The 14,716-nt window shown below is 28.6% G+C and overlaps 4 protein-coding genes across 6 annotated transcripts; 2 read left to right on the top strand and 2 right to left on the bottom strand.

Moving 5' to 3' along the window:
• Window positions 1–221: 221 nt before the first annotated feature.
• On the top strand, window positions 222–3,920 carry LOC132910843 (methyltransferase-like 26). The gene is made up of 3 exons (XM_060966934.1): window positions 222–358; window positions 2,944–3,010; window positions 3,239–3,920. The coding sequence occupies exon 3, from the start codon at window positions 3,249–3,251 to the stop codon at window positions 3,879–3,881; it is 633 nt and encodes a 210-aa protein (XP_060822917.1). The 5' UTR covers window positions 222–358; window positions 2,944–3,010; window positions 3,239–3,248; the 3' UTR covers window positions 3,882–3,920.
• On the top strand, window positions 356–10,619 carry LOC132910536 (uncharacterized). Its single transcript, XM_060966308.1, has 11 exons — window positions 356–2,533; window positions 3,207–3,880; window positions 5,289–5,446; window positions 6,266–6,408; window positions 6,934–7,065; window positions 7,338–7,501; window positions 7,781–8,082; window positions 8,176–8,350; window positions 8,428–9,514; window positions 9,627–9,928; window positions 10,291–10,619. Exons 1-11 carry the CDS (start codon window positions 599–601, stop codon window positions 10,475–10,477), a joined length of 5,259 nt encoding a protein of 1,752 aa, XP_060822291.1. The 5' UTR covers window positions 356–598; the 3' UTR covers window positions 10,478–10,619.
• On the bottom strand, window positions 4,085–7,075 carry LOC132910831 (ATPase WRNIP1-like). 2 transcript variants are annotated; one of them, XM_060966914.1, is made up of 6 exons: window positions 6,648–7,075; window positions 6,039–6,322; window positions 5,774–5,962; window positions 4,847–5,657; window positions 4,538–4,759; window positions 4,085–4,425 (listed from the first exon to the last, which is right to left on the bottom strand). In XM_060966914.1, the coding sequence occupies exons 2-6, from the start codon at window positions 6,312–6,314 to the stop codon at window positions 4,313–4,315; spliced, it is 1,611 nt and encodes a 536-aa protein (XP_060822897.1). In that variant the 5' UTR covers window positions 6,315–6,322; window positions 6,648–7,075; the 3' UTR covers window positions 4,085–4,312. The 2 variants fall into 2 exon arrangements, with proteins under 2 accessions (XP_060822897.1, XP_060822898.1); XM_060966915.1 differs by having other exon boundaries at window positions 6,748–7,075.
• Window positions 10,620–11,237: 618 nt separating the features above from the next.
• On the bottom strand, window positions 11,238–14,570 carry LOC132910832 (BTB/POZ domain-containing protein 1-like). 2 transcript variants are annotated; one of them, XM_060966917.1, is made up of 6 exons: window positions 14,448–14,570; window positions 14,191–14,380; window positions 13,120–14,073; window positions 12,706–13,050; window positions 12,457–12,630; window positions 11,238–12,369 (listed from the first exon to the last, which is right to left on the bottom strand). In XM_060966917.1, exons 3-6 carry the CDS (start codon window positions 14,011–14,013, stop codon window positions 12,196–12,198), a joined length of 1,587 nt encoding a protein of 528 aa, XP_060822900.1. In that variant the 5' UTR covers window positions 14,014–14,073; window positions 14,191–14,380; window positions 14,448–14,570; the 3' UTR covers window positions 11,238–12,195. The 2 variants fall into 2 exon arrangements, with proteins under 2 accessions (XP_060822900.1, XP_060822899.1); XM_060966916.1 differs by having other exon boundaries at window positions 14,191–14,449.
• Between the last annotated feature and the right edge of the window lie 146 nt (window positions 14,571–14,716).

Below are 14,716 nucleotides of genomic sequence, written 5' to 3'. Positions count from 1 at the left end.
TTCATATTACTTAAAAAAATTTTCTTCCTATCCAATTATTTAAAGTTTACTATATAAATATAGGAACTTGTATATGCCTATATAATTGAAAAATGTGGATCGGTCTTGAGATAAACGTGACAAGTGTCTCGAAGTAAAGAAGTTAAAGAAAGATAACTTCATATATACATATTTTGTACGTATGTAGAAATATATAATATAAGCTGAAATTGTTGAATCTTGTTATTGTATAACATAATTATATCTAAAGAGCTGTAAAAAGTACTATCTAGTATCATTTTATGATTCTTAATAAATACGTACATTATTCAAGCATAAAGCAAAAATTCAAGCGTAAATAAGCATTAAGAAACATTCGGTAAGATATGATAGTATTTAGATCTATTAATATAAATACTTTTTACGTCGTATACGATATAAAATATGATAATAGAGACTATCAGTGAACGAATAGAAGTACACAATATGAATATTTTGTTATCAATATCAATATCATCATCAATTTAATGATCTTCTTGTAGTGTATGATTTACATAATTTTATATTGCGAAATTACAATTTGTAATATTGAAGATAAAAAATATTAGTCATTGCTACAATGAAGTGTCACTATGAGATATTAGGGGTACCACGAAATGCTTCTGATGATGACTTAAAAAAGGCTTACAGAAAACTAGCTTTAAAGTGGCATCCAGACAAAAATTTAAATAATCCAGAAGAAGCAAAGGAACAGTTTCAGCTTGTTCAACAAGCTTGGGAAGTATTAAGTGATCCTCATGAACGTACCTGGTATGACAACCATCGTGAAGCTATTTTAAAAGGTGGTATTGATGGAGATTATAAGGATGACTCTATTGATCTCTTTCAATATTTCTCAACTACTTGTTTCAAGGGTTATGGAGACGATGAAAAAGGATTTTATACTATTTATCGTAATGTATTTGAAAAATTAGCAGTTGAGGACATAGAATTTGCAAAAGAAAGAGATTTGGATGAAGAAATTCCAGGATTTGGAGATTCACAAAGTTCATACAAAGAAATTGTTCATAAATTTTATGCTTATTGGCAAAGTTATAACACAAAAAGATCATTTGCATGGTTAGATCCTTATGATATTAGAGATGCTCCTAATAGAAGAGTCGCACGTCTTATTGAGAAAGAAAATAAGAAAGTTCGAGACAAAGCTAAAAAAGAAAGAAATGAACAAGTAAGAAATTTAGTCGCATTTATACGTAAACGTGATAAACGAGTACAGGCTCATATAGTTAAGCTTAGTGAACATGCAAAAGAAAATTTGAAAAAGGTAGAAGAACGAAGAAGACAACAATTATTAGAAAGACAAAAACAATTAAAAGAACATAAAGTATCAGAGTGGACAACATCTTCGAACATAGAGGCCGAGCTGAGAAATATTGAAGCTAATCTTGATCAAGAATTTGGAGAAGATTTATCTTCTGAAGGAGACATGGATGATGAAAATGCGATAGACGATAATTCTCTATACTGTGTAGCTTGCAATAAAATATTTAAAACACATAAAGCATTTGAAAATCATGAAAACTCTAAAAGACATAAAGATAATATTGCAATGATAAAACTATCTATGATTAAAGAAGTTAACAAATTTGGAAATGTTCAAGAAAATGACGTTAATTGTGAATCAATCTCGCAATGTGAGAAAAAACTAGCAACAGATTCACAAATTCCTGATTTTTTATTAAATCCTGTTCAAAATAATATGGAGAATAAAAGTAATGCTGAAAAAGAAGCTTCAGAGGCAGAATTAATATCAGACGATGAAGAGTTTAAGGATTTTGCAAAACGAGAGGGAACAATGTGCTATCCAGAAGAATCTAAATTTGCTGTGGAATCTCAGATGGACGATTTCCTTCGCGTATCACCTAAAGTACTGAAATATAATAATGAATATACAACTTCTGAAGATGAGCTTATTTCCGACCAAGAAAATAAAGAAATTGTGCGACCTAAGAAACAAAAAAAGAAAAAACAGAAAAAGAATGTTCAAAATCCAGTAGTTGAACAAATTAGTGACGAAGATCTAAATATCAATGAAGATATTTTGTTATCAAAAAAACAACGCAAAAAACAGCGACACAAGCAGACAACATCAAATAAAGTTGTTGAGAATAATCAAAAATTGTCCAATGATGAAATAAGGAAATGTGAGGAAGAGATGATCAAAGAAATAGATGAAAGAGAATTATTACCTAATAATTTAGAAACAAATACTGCAACTAATGAGAAATCTAAAAGTAAGAAGGTTAAAAGTGCAAAAGGAAAATCTTTAGAAAAAGAAAGTGGAGTTAAAAATAGGAATGGATCACAAAGTATTGAAGTGCCAGATTTAGCACATTGTTGTGTTATGTGTAAACTTGAATTTCCTAGTAAAAATAAATTATTTGAACATTTGAAAAAGACAGGACATTCTGTATATATACCAAATTCAATGAAAAATAAAGGAAATCAAGAAAAATTGAGTAAAGCCAAGGGGAACAATGATAAAAGGAGTCATTAATGTTCTGTCAATTAAACAAGTTATATGTTACTTGATTCAATTTAATGTAATTAGCTCAAGAAATGTGAAAAATACTCAATTAATAAAACATATAAATGATCATGTATTATTGTACTTTTGATATACATTCTAGACATTGTTACTAAATAAACATAATAGAAATATATATTTGCATAAATTAGTTTTTACTTCATACGAATGCTTGTCTCATTGTATTGTAAGCATAATATAATATAAAGATCGATACAATTATAACACACCAAAATATAATAAATGTAAATTAATTTATATGAAGCTTAAATTTAATAGACATTGCTGATATGTATTGTATTTTACATCATAATTTTAAATAGTATATATTATTTTTGTGGCAAAAAAATTGTAAGATTTACACTTAAATTTTTCAGGTAAAATATTAATACGAGTGCAGTAACTAGATACGAATGCAATTATTCATTGTGCTGCTGATCATAGGTAAGATTTATATTTGCTTCTTTTTTTTTTTTTTTAAAGTAACTTTTAAACAATTAGTTATGAAAATGATATCAAAAGATAGTGTACAAAAGAACAGACCATATTTAATATTTAAATACTGATAAAGAAGATAAGGAAATAATTGTTAAATTCAATAAAATAAATAAATAAGATAATAAGAATTAAATAAATTTAGGTGGCAAATAATATATTAGATTCTAATTTAAGGTCCAGAATTATGGCTGCCAAAATGCTAATTTATCCTGCAGCTGAACGTAACAAAAATCCAATTTTGTCAGTTCTTCAAAAATATATTCAGCATGGTCCAGATAAAACTTTTTTGGAAATTGCATCTGGTTCTGGACAACATATAGCCCATTTTGCTACTCGTTTTCCTCAAATTTCATTTTATCCTTCAGAATATGAATCAAGGCTATTCGAAAGTATTGCAGCTCATACAAATGGGCTTATAAATGTGAAAGACCCTTTAAAGATAGATATCACAACAGATTTTCATACTTGGGGTAATAATATCTTTAAAGAAGCCAATATTGATTATATATATAATGCAAATATGATACATATTTCACCTTATCAGTGTTGTGTTGGTTTATTTAATAATGCGGGTAAATTGTTAAAGGATGATGGTATTTTATTTACATATGGACCTTATGCTATAGACGGAAAAATAACGCCAGAAAGTAACGTTAATTTCAATAAATCATTGAAGCTTCAAGATTCAAACTGGGGCCTGAGAGATATTAATGATCTGAAAGCATTAGCAGAAAAGAATGGTATTAAGTTAATAAATGTTATTGACATGCCTGCTAACAATAAAACTATTATATGGAAAAAAATGTTAAGTACATAGTAACGGTGAAGTAATTGAGTCAGGAAGATGAAAAATAGTGCCAGTCCAAAAACCGTATTTTCAGGTATTTTATAAAATAGCTTCAGTTTCGACATCGACGTCATTAATTTTATAGCGTTGGTCCGATTTAAACAAATGAACGTTCATATATGTCTAACAGTTAAAATCTATCATAAATCTTAAATAATTGAAATGAAATCACATTAAGCTTGCATCGTCTTCCTGTTTTTATTGAAATTCTGCATAATTTTTCTTCGTCTACAAAATGTATATTAAAACCATTAGATTTGCATTTTGATAACTAGCATAGTCTTCTTACTTAAATCTGTATCTGGATAATTAATATGTATGCAATATTATTATTCTGTACTCTTCAATATAATTAAATACATTGTAACCAATCTTTCATTCAATTTTATTCAAGTTTATACTTATGTCATATAATTCTTATGGCAATCAAAAAAGTTTATATTTTCTAGTCCTTCTGGTAAATAATTCATTCCTGATTCATCTTTATGTTTCATATTGTAACCTTTGCTATATCCTAAAATAAAATTTATATAATATATTATATATTATTAAGAAAATACTTTTTAATGGTCCTGAATTTCATTACACATGATTCTTAATGATGATAAGCAACATGTAATGATTACCTAGATTCTTCATAAGCTTTGTTGGGGCATTTCTTAAATATAAAGGTACTCCAGGCTGAGGTCCTTTATGTTCAGCTATTACTCTTTGAGCAGCTCTGAGTGCATCTTCCATTAATCTAGACTTTGGTGCTCTTGCTAAATATGTTGTACACTGTGCTAAAAGGACATCACATTCAGGCATTCCTATCATCTTGCAACCATGCATTGTATGTACAGCAATTCCTGGAAATTATTTCCCAAATAATCATATAATATAGCATAAGACTCCAGATAAAATAGATAATTAGTCTTATGAACGTTTAATGTTACCAAGTGCTTTTGGGTCTTCTAAACCAATATCTTCGCATGCCATTCTAACTAATCTTCGTGCAATGTAAACTGGATCTTCACCACCTAATATCATTCTTGTTAACCAATAAAGAGAAGCGTTTTCATCACTTGCTCTAACAGATTTATGTAGAGCTGAAATCATATCATAATGTTGGTCACCTCTCTTGTCATATAACATATGAGTTTTCTTAAGGCCTTCTTTAATATTAGCTAATGTTATGGTCACAGGACCATTTTGTAAAAATTCTTCATTGCTCTGTATTTTATATTGAACTGCTAATTCTAGTCCACTTAATGCTATACGTGCGTCGCCATCACAAGTTTCTGCTAGCCATTCTATGGTCGGTTCATCTATAATAAATTTTGGTATTTGATTTGCACTTTCCAATTTCTTATTTGAGCTATATACTGTTCCCTCTAGTGAAGACACCGCTCGATTTAATATAGACATTAAATTAGATATGTTCAATTTCTCCAAAACAATGACTCTACAACGACTCAAAAGTGCCGAATTTAAGCTGAAAGAAGGATTTTCTGTTGTTGCACCAATTAGTGTAATGATACCAGATTCAACATGTGGTAAAAATACATCTTGCTGAATTTTATTAAAACGATGTATTTCATCCATGAAAACCACTGTACGTCTGTTAAATTTTAACTCGTTAGACGCTATAGTGATTACTTCTTTTACTTCATTTACACCAGCCATTGCAGCAGATAACTTAACATATCTCATTTTACCATTTGACTTATTCTTACATATGTAAGCTATAACATTTGCCAAAGATGTCTGTAATTAAATAAACCTATATATATATACATTTATATAAACAAAATTTTGTTACATCAATTTTATTAAAATATAAAAATTAGTAGATTATGTATAATAAAATTATTTCAGTATACCTTTCCACAACCAGGTGGACCCCATAAAATTATATTTGGTATTTCAGACTTATTTAACAATTGATATAAAACAGTAGATGGTCCAAGAACATGCAATTGACCAACATACCCTGAAAGTGTTATAGGTCTCATACGTTCAGCAAGAGGTATATGATCATTCCCAAATAACTTTGTCGTTTCTTTATCTGTCTAGAAATTATTATTATTAACAACTTTCTATTTTAATGTTCTTCTATTTTTTTATAAAAGGAAAAAAGATAAGTACATTATTATTAATTGATGTCTTTGGACTTTGAGAATCTATATCTATTACTGATGATACCGTTTTAGTTGTATTTTTTATTAATCCCACATCGTTCTTTTTAACTTTGGTATTACTTAATTTCATATACTTCCTTGCAGGACATCCATCTTTGAAGGATGATGAAGATTCTTTGCTTGCTGATTCATTTAGGAATAAACATTTACTAACATGATTCTCTATTATTGCAGAAGAAAATTCTTTAGAACAGATGGGACAACAAATTTTATCATTGTCCATGTCTCAATCTACAATACGGATATATAAATATAGACACACTATATCTAATAATTATAAAAACAATGCAATATATTTCGGAAATGATGGAAAATTAGTATTATAATTTGTTAAATACCAGATGATATAAAATATTGAATATCGTATATATTAAACAGTCTTGAAATCACTCAAAATATTTTTAAATTTTTTTAAAGAAACTTTCGTACCTTATAAATAAAATGACGTATATGTATATACTGTACAAAACTACCATACGATACGGAGAAAGGATTTTCAAAGGGATTGTCGGAGATAGATAGTACCGTTATCTTACATGTATATTATATCGTATACCTTAAGCCTGATGGTCACTTATATTAATTCTATGTTTTTAATATTTTATCGTAATGTTTAACACTTTCTCTACTTAATAATAAAGAAATTGGGATATCACTTTTCCGGAGATTGAAATTTTTATAAGCAGAAATTTATGTGTCCAATCTATTTCTCCATTGATGACGTGGGTCGACATTAGACATCAAGTAGTGGCCCAGTAACGACTCTCTTGATTTTTTCGAAATAATAGCAATTAAGAAAATAAAAATACGATATAGGTATAGTACAACGGCGTTTCGAATAGCAAATTTGTGCAATGATAGTTCGTCGAAGGCGAAGGACATTAGATAACAAGCAATCGCAGGTGCAAAGCGCCAAGTTTGATTATGAACATATTTCTACCAATTGTGTCGAAAATGTTGTCGAACAAGAGGAGGTAGGTAAATAATTATATAATTAAATAATTAAAAGATAACTTCTAATTTTTCTTGAAATCTTTTTTATATCTTTAGCCCGTTTGTTTTTTATTTGATATTTTTAACTACCAATTCAAACTTATTCTTTGTCATTGAATATTTATATATATTTATCTTCTTTCTAAATTTTAGTGAATTTAAATGCGTATATTTACACATTTTGTATATTTAAGCTAACATAGCCTGTATACACATACCCACATACAGCACAATTAGTTTTCTTTTTTAACAGAAAGACGGAGAAATTGTTTCAAATGTAATTGAAAAGTTTAAAACACTGGAAACGCTAAAAACTCGAATTAAAATCAGTCTCGAAGTTGATTTAATTTCAGTTATTTTATTAGTAAGTGGAATTGTTACTCGATTTTATCGTTTAGAAGAACCACGGAGTATAGTGTAAGTTATTTTTTATATTAATGAAAGTATAAAATAAAGTTATTTTCTAACCGTTAATATATATATATATATTATACATAGAATACACGTAATAATACATCATGATATATACGTTTTATATACAATATAAATTAGAGATGTATTTATAAATATAACAAATTTCAATTTTCTTAAATTAAAAGTTTGTATATAAACTATGGAATTTTGTGCAGAAATTTAAGTATTTGCCCATATTTTTCAATTAAGATATCATAATAATTATTAATGTATTTAAAACAGGTTTGATGAATTGCATTATGGAAAATATATAGGACTTTACATGAAAAGAACATTTTTTTTTGATTCACATCCTCCTTTGGGAAAACAACTTATTTCTGCAGTAGCGTATTTAGCTGATTTCGATGGTCAATTTAAATTTGACAGGATAGGAAGCCCTTACGCAGATATTGTCCCTTTGTTCGCATTACGATTAGTACCGGCATTATGCGGCAGTCTATTAATTCCGACAGCCTATCATCTGATTTTAGAATTAGGTTTAAAACAATGGACTGCTGTTTTGGCGGGAGTTTTGTTACTATTCGGTAATTTATCATATTATATTTTTATTACAGAATATATAATACATATACATATTTATATTGTGTTAGTTATATATCTTTGTATTATTGTTTCAGATAATGCTTTGTTAACACAATCTAGATTTATTTTAATGGAAAGCATTCTAATGCAGTTTTCATTATTTGGACTGATATGTATTATCAAATTCAGAAAAGTAATGGATCGACTAACATGTTTATCTTGGTGGATATGGTTAATTTTGGGCATTACTAATTTAACATGTGCATTATGGTAAAGCTTTAAAAATATTATATAAATATTTCTATAACCAAGGTTATTAACATAAATTTAATATAAATTTTTTTCAGTGTAAAATATGTTGGATTATATTCATTGATCCTTGCATTATTTTTAATTGCTTATGATTATTGGAATCTAATACCAAGAAAAACTTTATCTAACACAATATTGTGCATTCATCTTATGATAAGAATATTGGTAATATTAAGTGTTATTTGTACTGTTTACTTGACTGTATTTTATATACATTTAACAATACTCTCTAAAGCTGGACCACACGATTCAGTAATGACAAGCGCTTTTCAAGCAAGTCTAGATGGTGGTCTTGCTAGCATTACAAAAGGCCAACCTTTAGAAGTTACGCATGGATCACAGATTACATTGAGACATACATATGGAAGAGCTTGTTGGCTTCATAGTCATAGTCATATGTATCCATTAAGATATCCAGATGGAAGAGGCAGTTCTCACCAACAACAAGTTACATGTTACTCATTTAAAGATGTCAACAATTGGTGGATTGTGAAAAAACCAGAGCGAAATGATTTGGTTGTTACAAAACCTAGTGAACCAATAAAACACGGAGATATAATACAATTAGTACATGGAATTACAAGTCGAGCTTTAAATTCACATGATGTTGCTGCCCCAATGACACCTCAAAGTCAAGAGGTGTCTTGTTATATTGATTACAATGTATCTATGCCTGCTCAAAATTTTTGGAAAGTGGAGGTTACTAACAAAGATAATACTGGTGATGTTTGGCATGCGATTCAAAGCCAGATTCGATTAATACATGTAAATACAGATTATGCACTAAAATTTAGTGGAAGGCAATTGCCTGACTGGGGCTTCAACCAGCATGAAGTAGTGGCAGATAGATTAGTAGACCAAACAGACTCCATATGGAATGTTGAAGAACATAGATATACTAAAAGTGAAGATCAGAAGCAAAGAGAAAGAGAATTAATTAATGCTGAAATGATTCCATTACAAGCTACTACTTTGAGCTTTTGGGAGAAATTTGTAGAATTGCAGATAAAAATGCTTTTCAGCGGTCAAGATGGACAAAACAGTCATATGTATTCTAGTGATCCTTTAGATTGGCCATTAATGTCTAGAGGAATTGCATATTGGGTTTCTAATGACAGTAATGTAAATATGTATTGAAATATGTTTTTCTAAACAAATTATCTGATTTTATTACAATTCAATAATATTCATTATTACTTATTAATATATACATATATGTATACTTTTATGACAGGCTCAAGTGCATTTATTAGGGAATATAGCAATTTGGTATTCCGGAACAGCATGTGTAATTGTCTATTCATCTCTTTTAATATTTTATATATTAAGACGGAAACGAATGTGTTTTGATATTGCATATGAAGAGTGGAAGAAATTTGTTAATATTGGAAGCATGTTGTTAGCTGGATATTTATTACATTTTTTGCCTTTTATATTTGTTGAAAGAACTCTATTTCTTCATCATTATTTACCAGCATTTATTTTTAAACTACTGCTTACAGCAGCAACAATAGAACATGTATATTACGTAATTAGGTATGTTAGAAGATTATATACAAAAAGGATCTTATGTAACTGGAAACTTTTTCAATAATAATTAGTAAAAAGATCGTACAATGGTGCATCTGTAATTGTATATAGTGGTTTTTTAGTGGGAGCATAAGTTGATGTTTCTTAACGTTCATGATACTAGGGTTAGGAGATCGAAAAATTACATTATATTATACATATATGTATAATATGTCGTAAAATATTTTGAAATTAATATTTTATTAGAAAAAGAAAACGTTTCTTTCAAGAAAAGGACCACCTGTTCCAGTTGCATGATTTATCACTTATAATTTATTCATTTTTTGAAACACACTTATAAAATTTAACCCAGTTTTTTTAATTTCCAGAGTTCGATATCAGCACAATTTTCTGATATATACATTAAAGTTCTGTGCTATCGTATGGATAACCTTTATTATTTATGTATTTAAAAAATTTATTATACTTAGCTATGGCACAACTCATTTAAATGCCAAGGAAGTTTTAAAGTTCAGATGGAAAGACACATGGGATTTTATTATACATAAAACATAATAGACAATCAAAGATGTAAAGTTTTTTTTAAGTATACATTTATAAAGTTGTTATCTGCTTGTATCAAAATTTATTTAATGTATCACTTATATATACATTGTATGTTGATATTATAAAGGACAAATTTTAATAATTGTAAGAACATTGTTCAAATGTTCAAGGTACAAGTTTAATTCACATATCTAGATGTATTATTCTCCTTACTTTTTTACATAACGAAAAGTATATGATAAACTATATAGACTGATTACATTTTATAAAATTCCCTCTTATTATATGTATATAATAAGCGAATATAAATATAAACAAATAAATATAATGATATAAACTTTAATACTTATAATTATCATATAATTATGTTATGAAAACTATATAGAAAAATAAAGTTATATATTTAAGATAAATTATATTTACATTATATACAATGTGTCCGTTTTATCTGAAAATACATTTCCTTAAATTTTCAATTTCCTTATTTCGAATATTTTGAAAACTATGGATATCGAAACGTACTTGAAACAAATATTGTACGTTGTTCGATTTCGAAGGGGGCGTATCATACTGATATTCATTCCATCTTGCAATGTCCTTGAAAAGCTGTACAAAGATCGCGGTTATATTTTTAAATTGGAACCGTATCTTTCTGTTTCATATCTTTGTAACCGACATCTAAACCTTTTCAAAAGACCATTGCTCGTACTTTTTGCATGAATCACTATTCAAATGTTAGATCTCAAACTTGATATGCCGGCTACATTGGCGTTATCCATTGTATAACATGGGGAGATTGCTAAAATTATATACAAAATAATAATTAACTAAAAAGAGCCGATTGTATGTGTGTACTAAATACTATTACTAGAATGAAAAATACTATTACTAGTCGCTTGTCCTTTTATGTGGATATCTTTGAAAAGAATACCACTTTCCATCCTTCTTAAGAATTAATATCTCGATAGTGCAAAAAATACAAGTAGTACTTTGAAAATGTTTTGCTGTCGGCTATAAGAATATGGAATTAAAAGATATAGTTACCACTTAGGAATACAACCATCACCTTCACAAGGCTTTCCAAAATCATTGTAAGGTAAATTTTTTGTATCTTCCATTGTTTTCAAGATATTTATGGACACGCTGTTTATCATATAAATCAATAATACTCTAGAATATTAAAAGAAAGTTAAACAATTCAGATAAAAGGAATATAATCAGTTCTGCTATGTATACATATAAAATTAAATCAAACATAATACAAAAGAAACATGTTTTATATATTATTAGCATAATCATGTTTTTATATTCAAATTTTTTATAACATTCTTTTGTACAGTAACAATTCCTTAAAAGTTATAATTTAATACAATAATATTAATGTTAGAATAATAAACAAAAACATACATATATTGTTATTAATGTGTAGTCCACTGATTTAAAATTTAAATTGCAAAATTCAGACTTTTCTGTTTATAGAATAAACATTAATATTTCTATATATACAAATTAAAAGAATAGTTTTATACAAATTTGACTTTCATTATAACTAGAACCAATGTATGTGAATATATCTTTGTACAATTTTTAATAATAGCACCGATATAATTTGAGAGATACAATAATACATCAATAGTATAAAACAGAATAAAACATACTGTTCTGTTATTAAAATTTAATATACGTATTTAAATTTATTTTTACGCTAGCCAATTTTATTATTCTTATTACATATTATCATTGTATGTAAAAACTATAGACCGAATGAGACCATCTCGCACATTATCCGCACTATTACCGACACCGAATGAGAAGGATACAGAATCACAGGTCATATCTTGGGTACAAAGTCCAATTGGATACCACCCAAGTGTATTAAAAACTACCCCAACTCGATAAACCTATAGTTGGAAAAAGTAGAAATGATTTTCACAAGTACTTACAGATTTTCATTCTAGTATGCTTAAAATTATTATTTGAATATATACCTTATTCTTTTGAATATAAACAGGTCGATTAAATGTAATTTCCACAAGGGTATTAATTTTTACTTTTGTCGTAAAATGCGTGTAAGTTAATCGTGTATTATCAGAATCGAGAAGATGAGCATACAAAATTTCGGTATACGAAGTACTACTAAGAGGATAATTCAAGTCATTAGTCTGTAATAAAAATAGTACATAGCGGTTAATGTAAAGTCTGAACATTGTGTTTGTCTCCGATATTATTTAACTTACTACTTCAGTCATCTGTGTAGGTACTTGTACACCTAATACATAAATATTTTTGTCTACACTAAAGGTCATGGAACAGTCCAACACATTTGCATTAAGACATTCTGTTAATCGAATAACAGATCTTAGACAATAATATTTTAATCCCTCTTGTATACCACCTTCGATTACAGATAAATTTTTAGCATCCTTTCTTACTCCACTATCAATTACTGTTGGCGGTGTATTTCGTAATGTACTGCTAGATTCAGCATCATTAATAAAAGCAGGTTCACGATATGTAGATGTTGGTAAAGACCAGCAATGTGACATAAATGAGTTATAACATGGATTAACTGGCTTAAACCTCTACAAAATGAAATCTCATGAAGAATAGTTAAAATCTAAAAGCTATCATGCAATATCTATCCAACTTACAAGGGAACAATTTGTACGTGTAATTGGAGGTTTATATATGTTAACTCTACTGTGTGAATTAGTTGAAAATCCTTCAGGCATAGGTGCTTTATTTCCAGTGCACAGTGTGTTCATGAGTATTGCAAAAGTTTCATCTTGAGTAAGTAACGGTGACATTCCTGGCCCTTCTGCAAATTCCTGAGCACTTAAACTTAAAAATCTAATTTTTGATAATGCATTACCAATTACTGACTTTAAAGACTTTCCATCATTAGGATCAAGAGATTTTCTTGTGCATTCAGCTTTTGCCCAACGTTCCACTGCATTAAATAATTCCACTTCAGAGTTTATTTGTAAATCTTCTTGTTCTAGCACTGTCAATAGTGTTCCTAATTCAACTTCTTCCCAATTAGGTTCTTTTAAAACTTCATTTGTCTTTGTGCAAATGATTTGAAGACACTTTTCCATCAGTACATGCTCATCAAATAATCTAGCAAATTCATATGCTCTGCAAGCTGTTTTTGGAGACAGGTCAGAACATAGATACTTTGTACATTCTTTTACCAGAGGAGGAAGCATATATTTTTTGGCACAATAATATAATTCACAGGCTAGTTCAAAAGAACTTAAATCAACTCGATCTGTATATATGTATTCTAAAAGAGCTTTAAAAGCTTCTGGTTGAACATCTCGAATAGGTATCAGGTCATTTTTTTCTGCCATACCCCCAAAAAACATAGCTTCAAAGACAGGGCTAGACATAGCTAAAAATAATTTATGTCCCTTTAATGTTTGTTGATGGGGTTCTTGCCCAACTACAAATTTGCAGTCAGACCATTGTCCTGTCTCTAATAAATATTGACTGCGTTCTGAAAGTCTTTGTTTGTTGGTCTGCCAATCACAAGGCAGATCCATTTCTACAGAATTCAGAATATGAGATTAAATACGACTCACGTAATTATACGTTGACTAAAACTGCAATAATAAAGGTAAGAATAAAAAAGGGATAAAAGAAGAATCAATTGCAAAAAAAAGGATCTAAATATTGCAAGAGCAATACTTTAACGTATTAGGTTTGATGACCATACGTACCTATCTATTTGTGATATGTATTATCGCTATAAATACAAAATATGATATAAATGGTGCTAAAAAAAATCCGTTAAAGTGTTCAATGAGCATCAAAATACGCGCGGGAAAACTAAGAATTTTTCCATATTATAGAACTGCGTGATGCGTATCATACAGATTTAGATCACGCAATTTGTTCAGAACTACAATCCTGAAAACAATATTCAGGTTAACTAAAGAAATTCTAAATTATAAGCAGACAGTACAAGTGCAAAAACCTGTATCTCAGTTAGTGCGTCGAATACTACGCCATCTTGGTTATGCCTGCAATTTATTATATCGTTTTTCCGAAGTCGTTGATGTTCTGTCTCAACTACTTTTGACGTAGTTTTCATTAATTCGTGAAACTTTCGAAGTTTTATTTGATTCAAATAAATATATATGTATGAAGAAAGGGTGACTTTTATGTTGCCAATTTTGAAACAACGAACTTATTCAAACGGTGTCAAGTAGAGTGAAAATAACCAAAAATCTCATTGAAAATACT

The sequence above is a fragment of the Bombus pascuorum genome, chromosome 9 (assembly GCF_905332965.1).
Source record: "Bombus pascuorum chromosome 9, iyBomPasc1.1, whole genome shotgun sequence".
Lineage (NCBI taxonomy): Eukaryota > Metazoa > Arthropoda > Insecta > Hymenoptera > Apidae > Bombus > Bombus pascuorum.
This window is presented reverse-complemented; position numbering and strand designations above follow the sequence as displayed.

Excerpts from the sequence above, each read along its gene's own strand:
- LOC132910831 (XM_060966914.1), bottom strand. The coding sequence starts at position 6,314 with ATGGACAATGATAAAATTTGTTGTCCCATCTGTTCTAAAGAATTTTCT. Across the intron at positions 5,658-5,773 it reads GTCCACCTGGTTGTGGAAAG|ACATCTTTGGCAAATGTTAT; the intron begins GTATACTGAAAT and ends ATTTAATTACAG. Across the intron at positions 4,426-4,537 it reads AAAGCTTATGAAGAATCTAG|GATATAGCAAAGGTTACAAT; the intron begins GTAATCATTACA and ends ATTTTATTTTAG.
- LOC132910843 (XM_060966934.1), top strand. The coding sequence starts at position 3,249 with ATGGCTGCCAAAATGCTAATTTATCCTGCAGCTGAACGTAACAAAAAT.
- LOC132910536 (XM_060966308.1), top strand. The coding sequence starts at position 599 with ATGAAGTGTCACTATGAGATATTAGGGGTACCACGAAATGCTTCTGAT. Across the intron at positions 3,881-5,288 it reads AAAAAAATGTTAAGTACATA|TGAAGACACCGCTCGATTTA; the intron begins GTAACGGTGAAG and ends TGTTCCCTCTAG. Across the intron at positions 8,083-8,175 it reads GGGAGTTTTGTTACTATTCG|ATAATGCTTTGTTAACACAA; the intron begins GTAATTTATCAT and ends TTATTGTTTCAG.
- LOC132910832 (XM_060966917.1), bottom strand. The coding sequence starts at position 14,013 with ATGGATCTGCCTTGTGATTGGCAGACCAACAAACAAAGACTTTCAGAA. Across the intron at positions 13,051-13,119 it reads CACGTACAAATTGTTCCCTT|AGGTTTAAGCCAGTTAATCC; the intron begins GTAAGTTGGATA and ends TTCATTTTGTAG. Across the intron at positions 12,631-12,705 it reads CTACACAGATGACTGAAGTA|ACTAATGACTTGAATTATCC; the intron begins GTAAGTTAAATA and ends TTTTTATTACAG.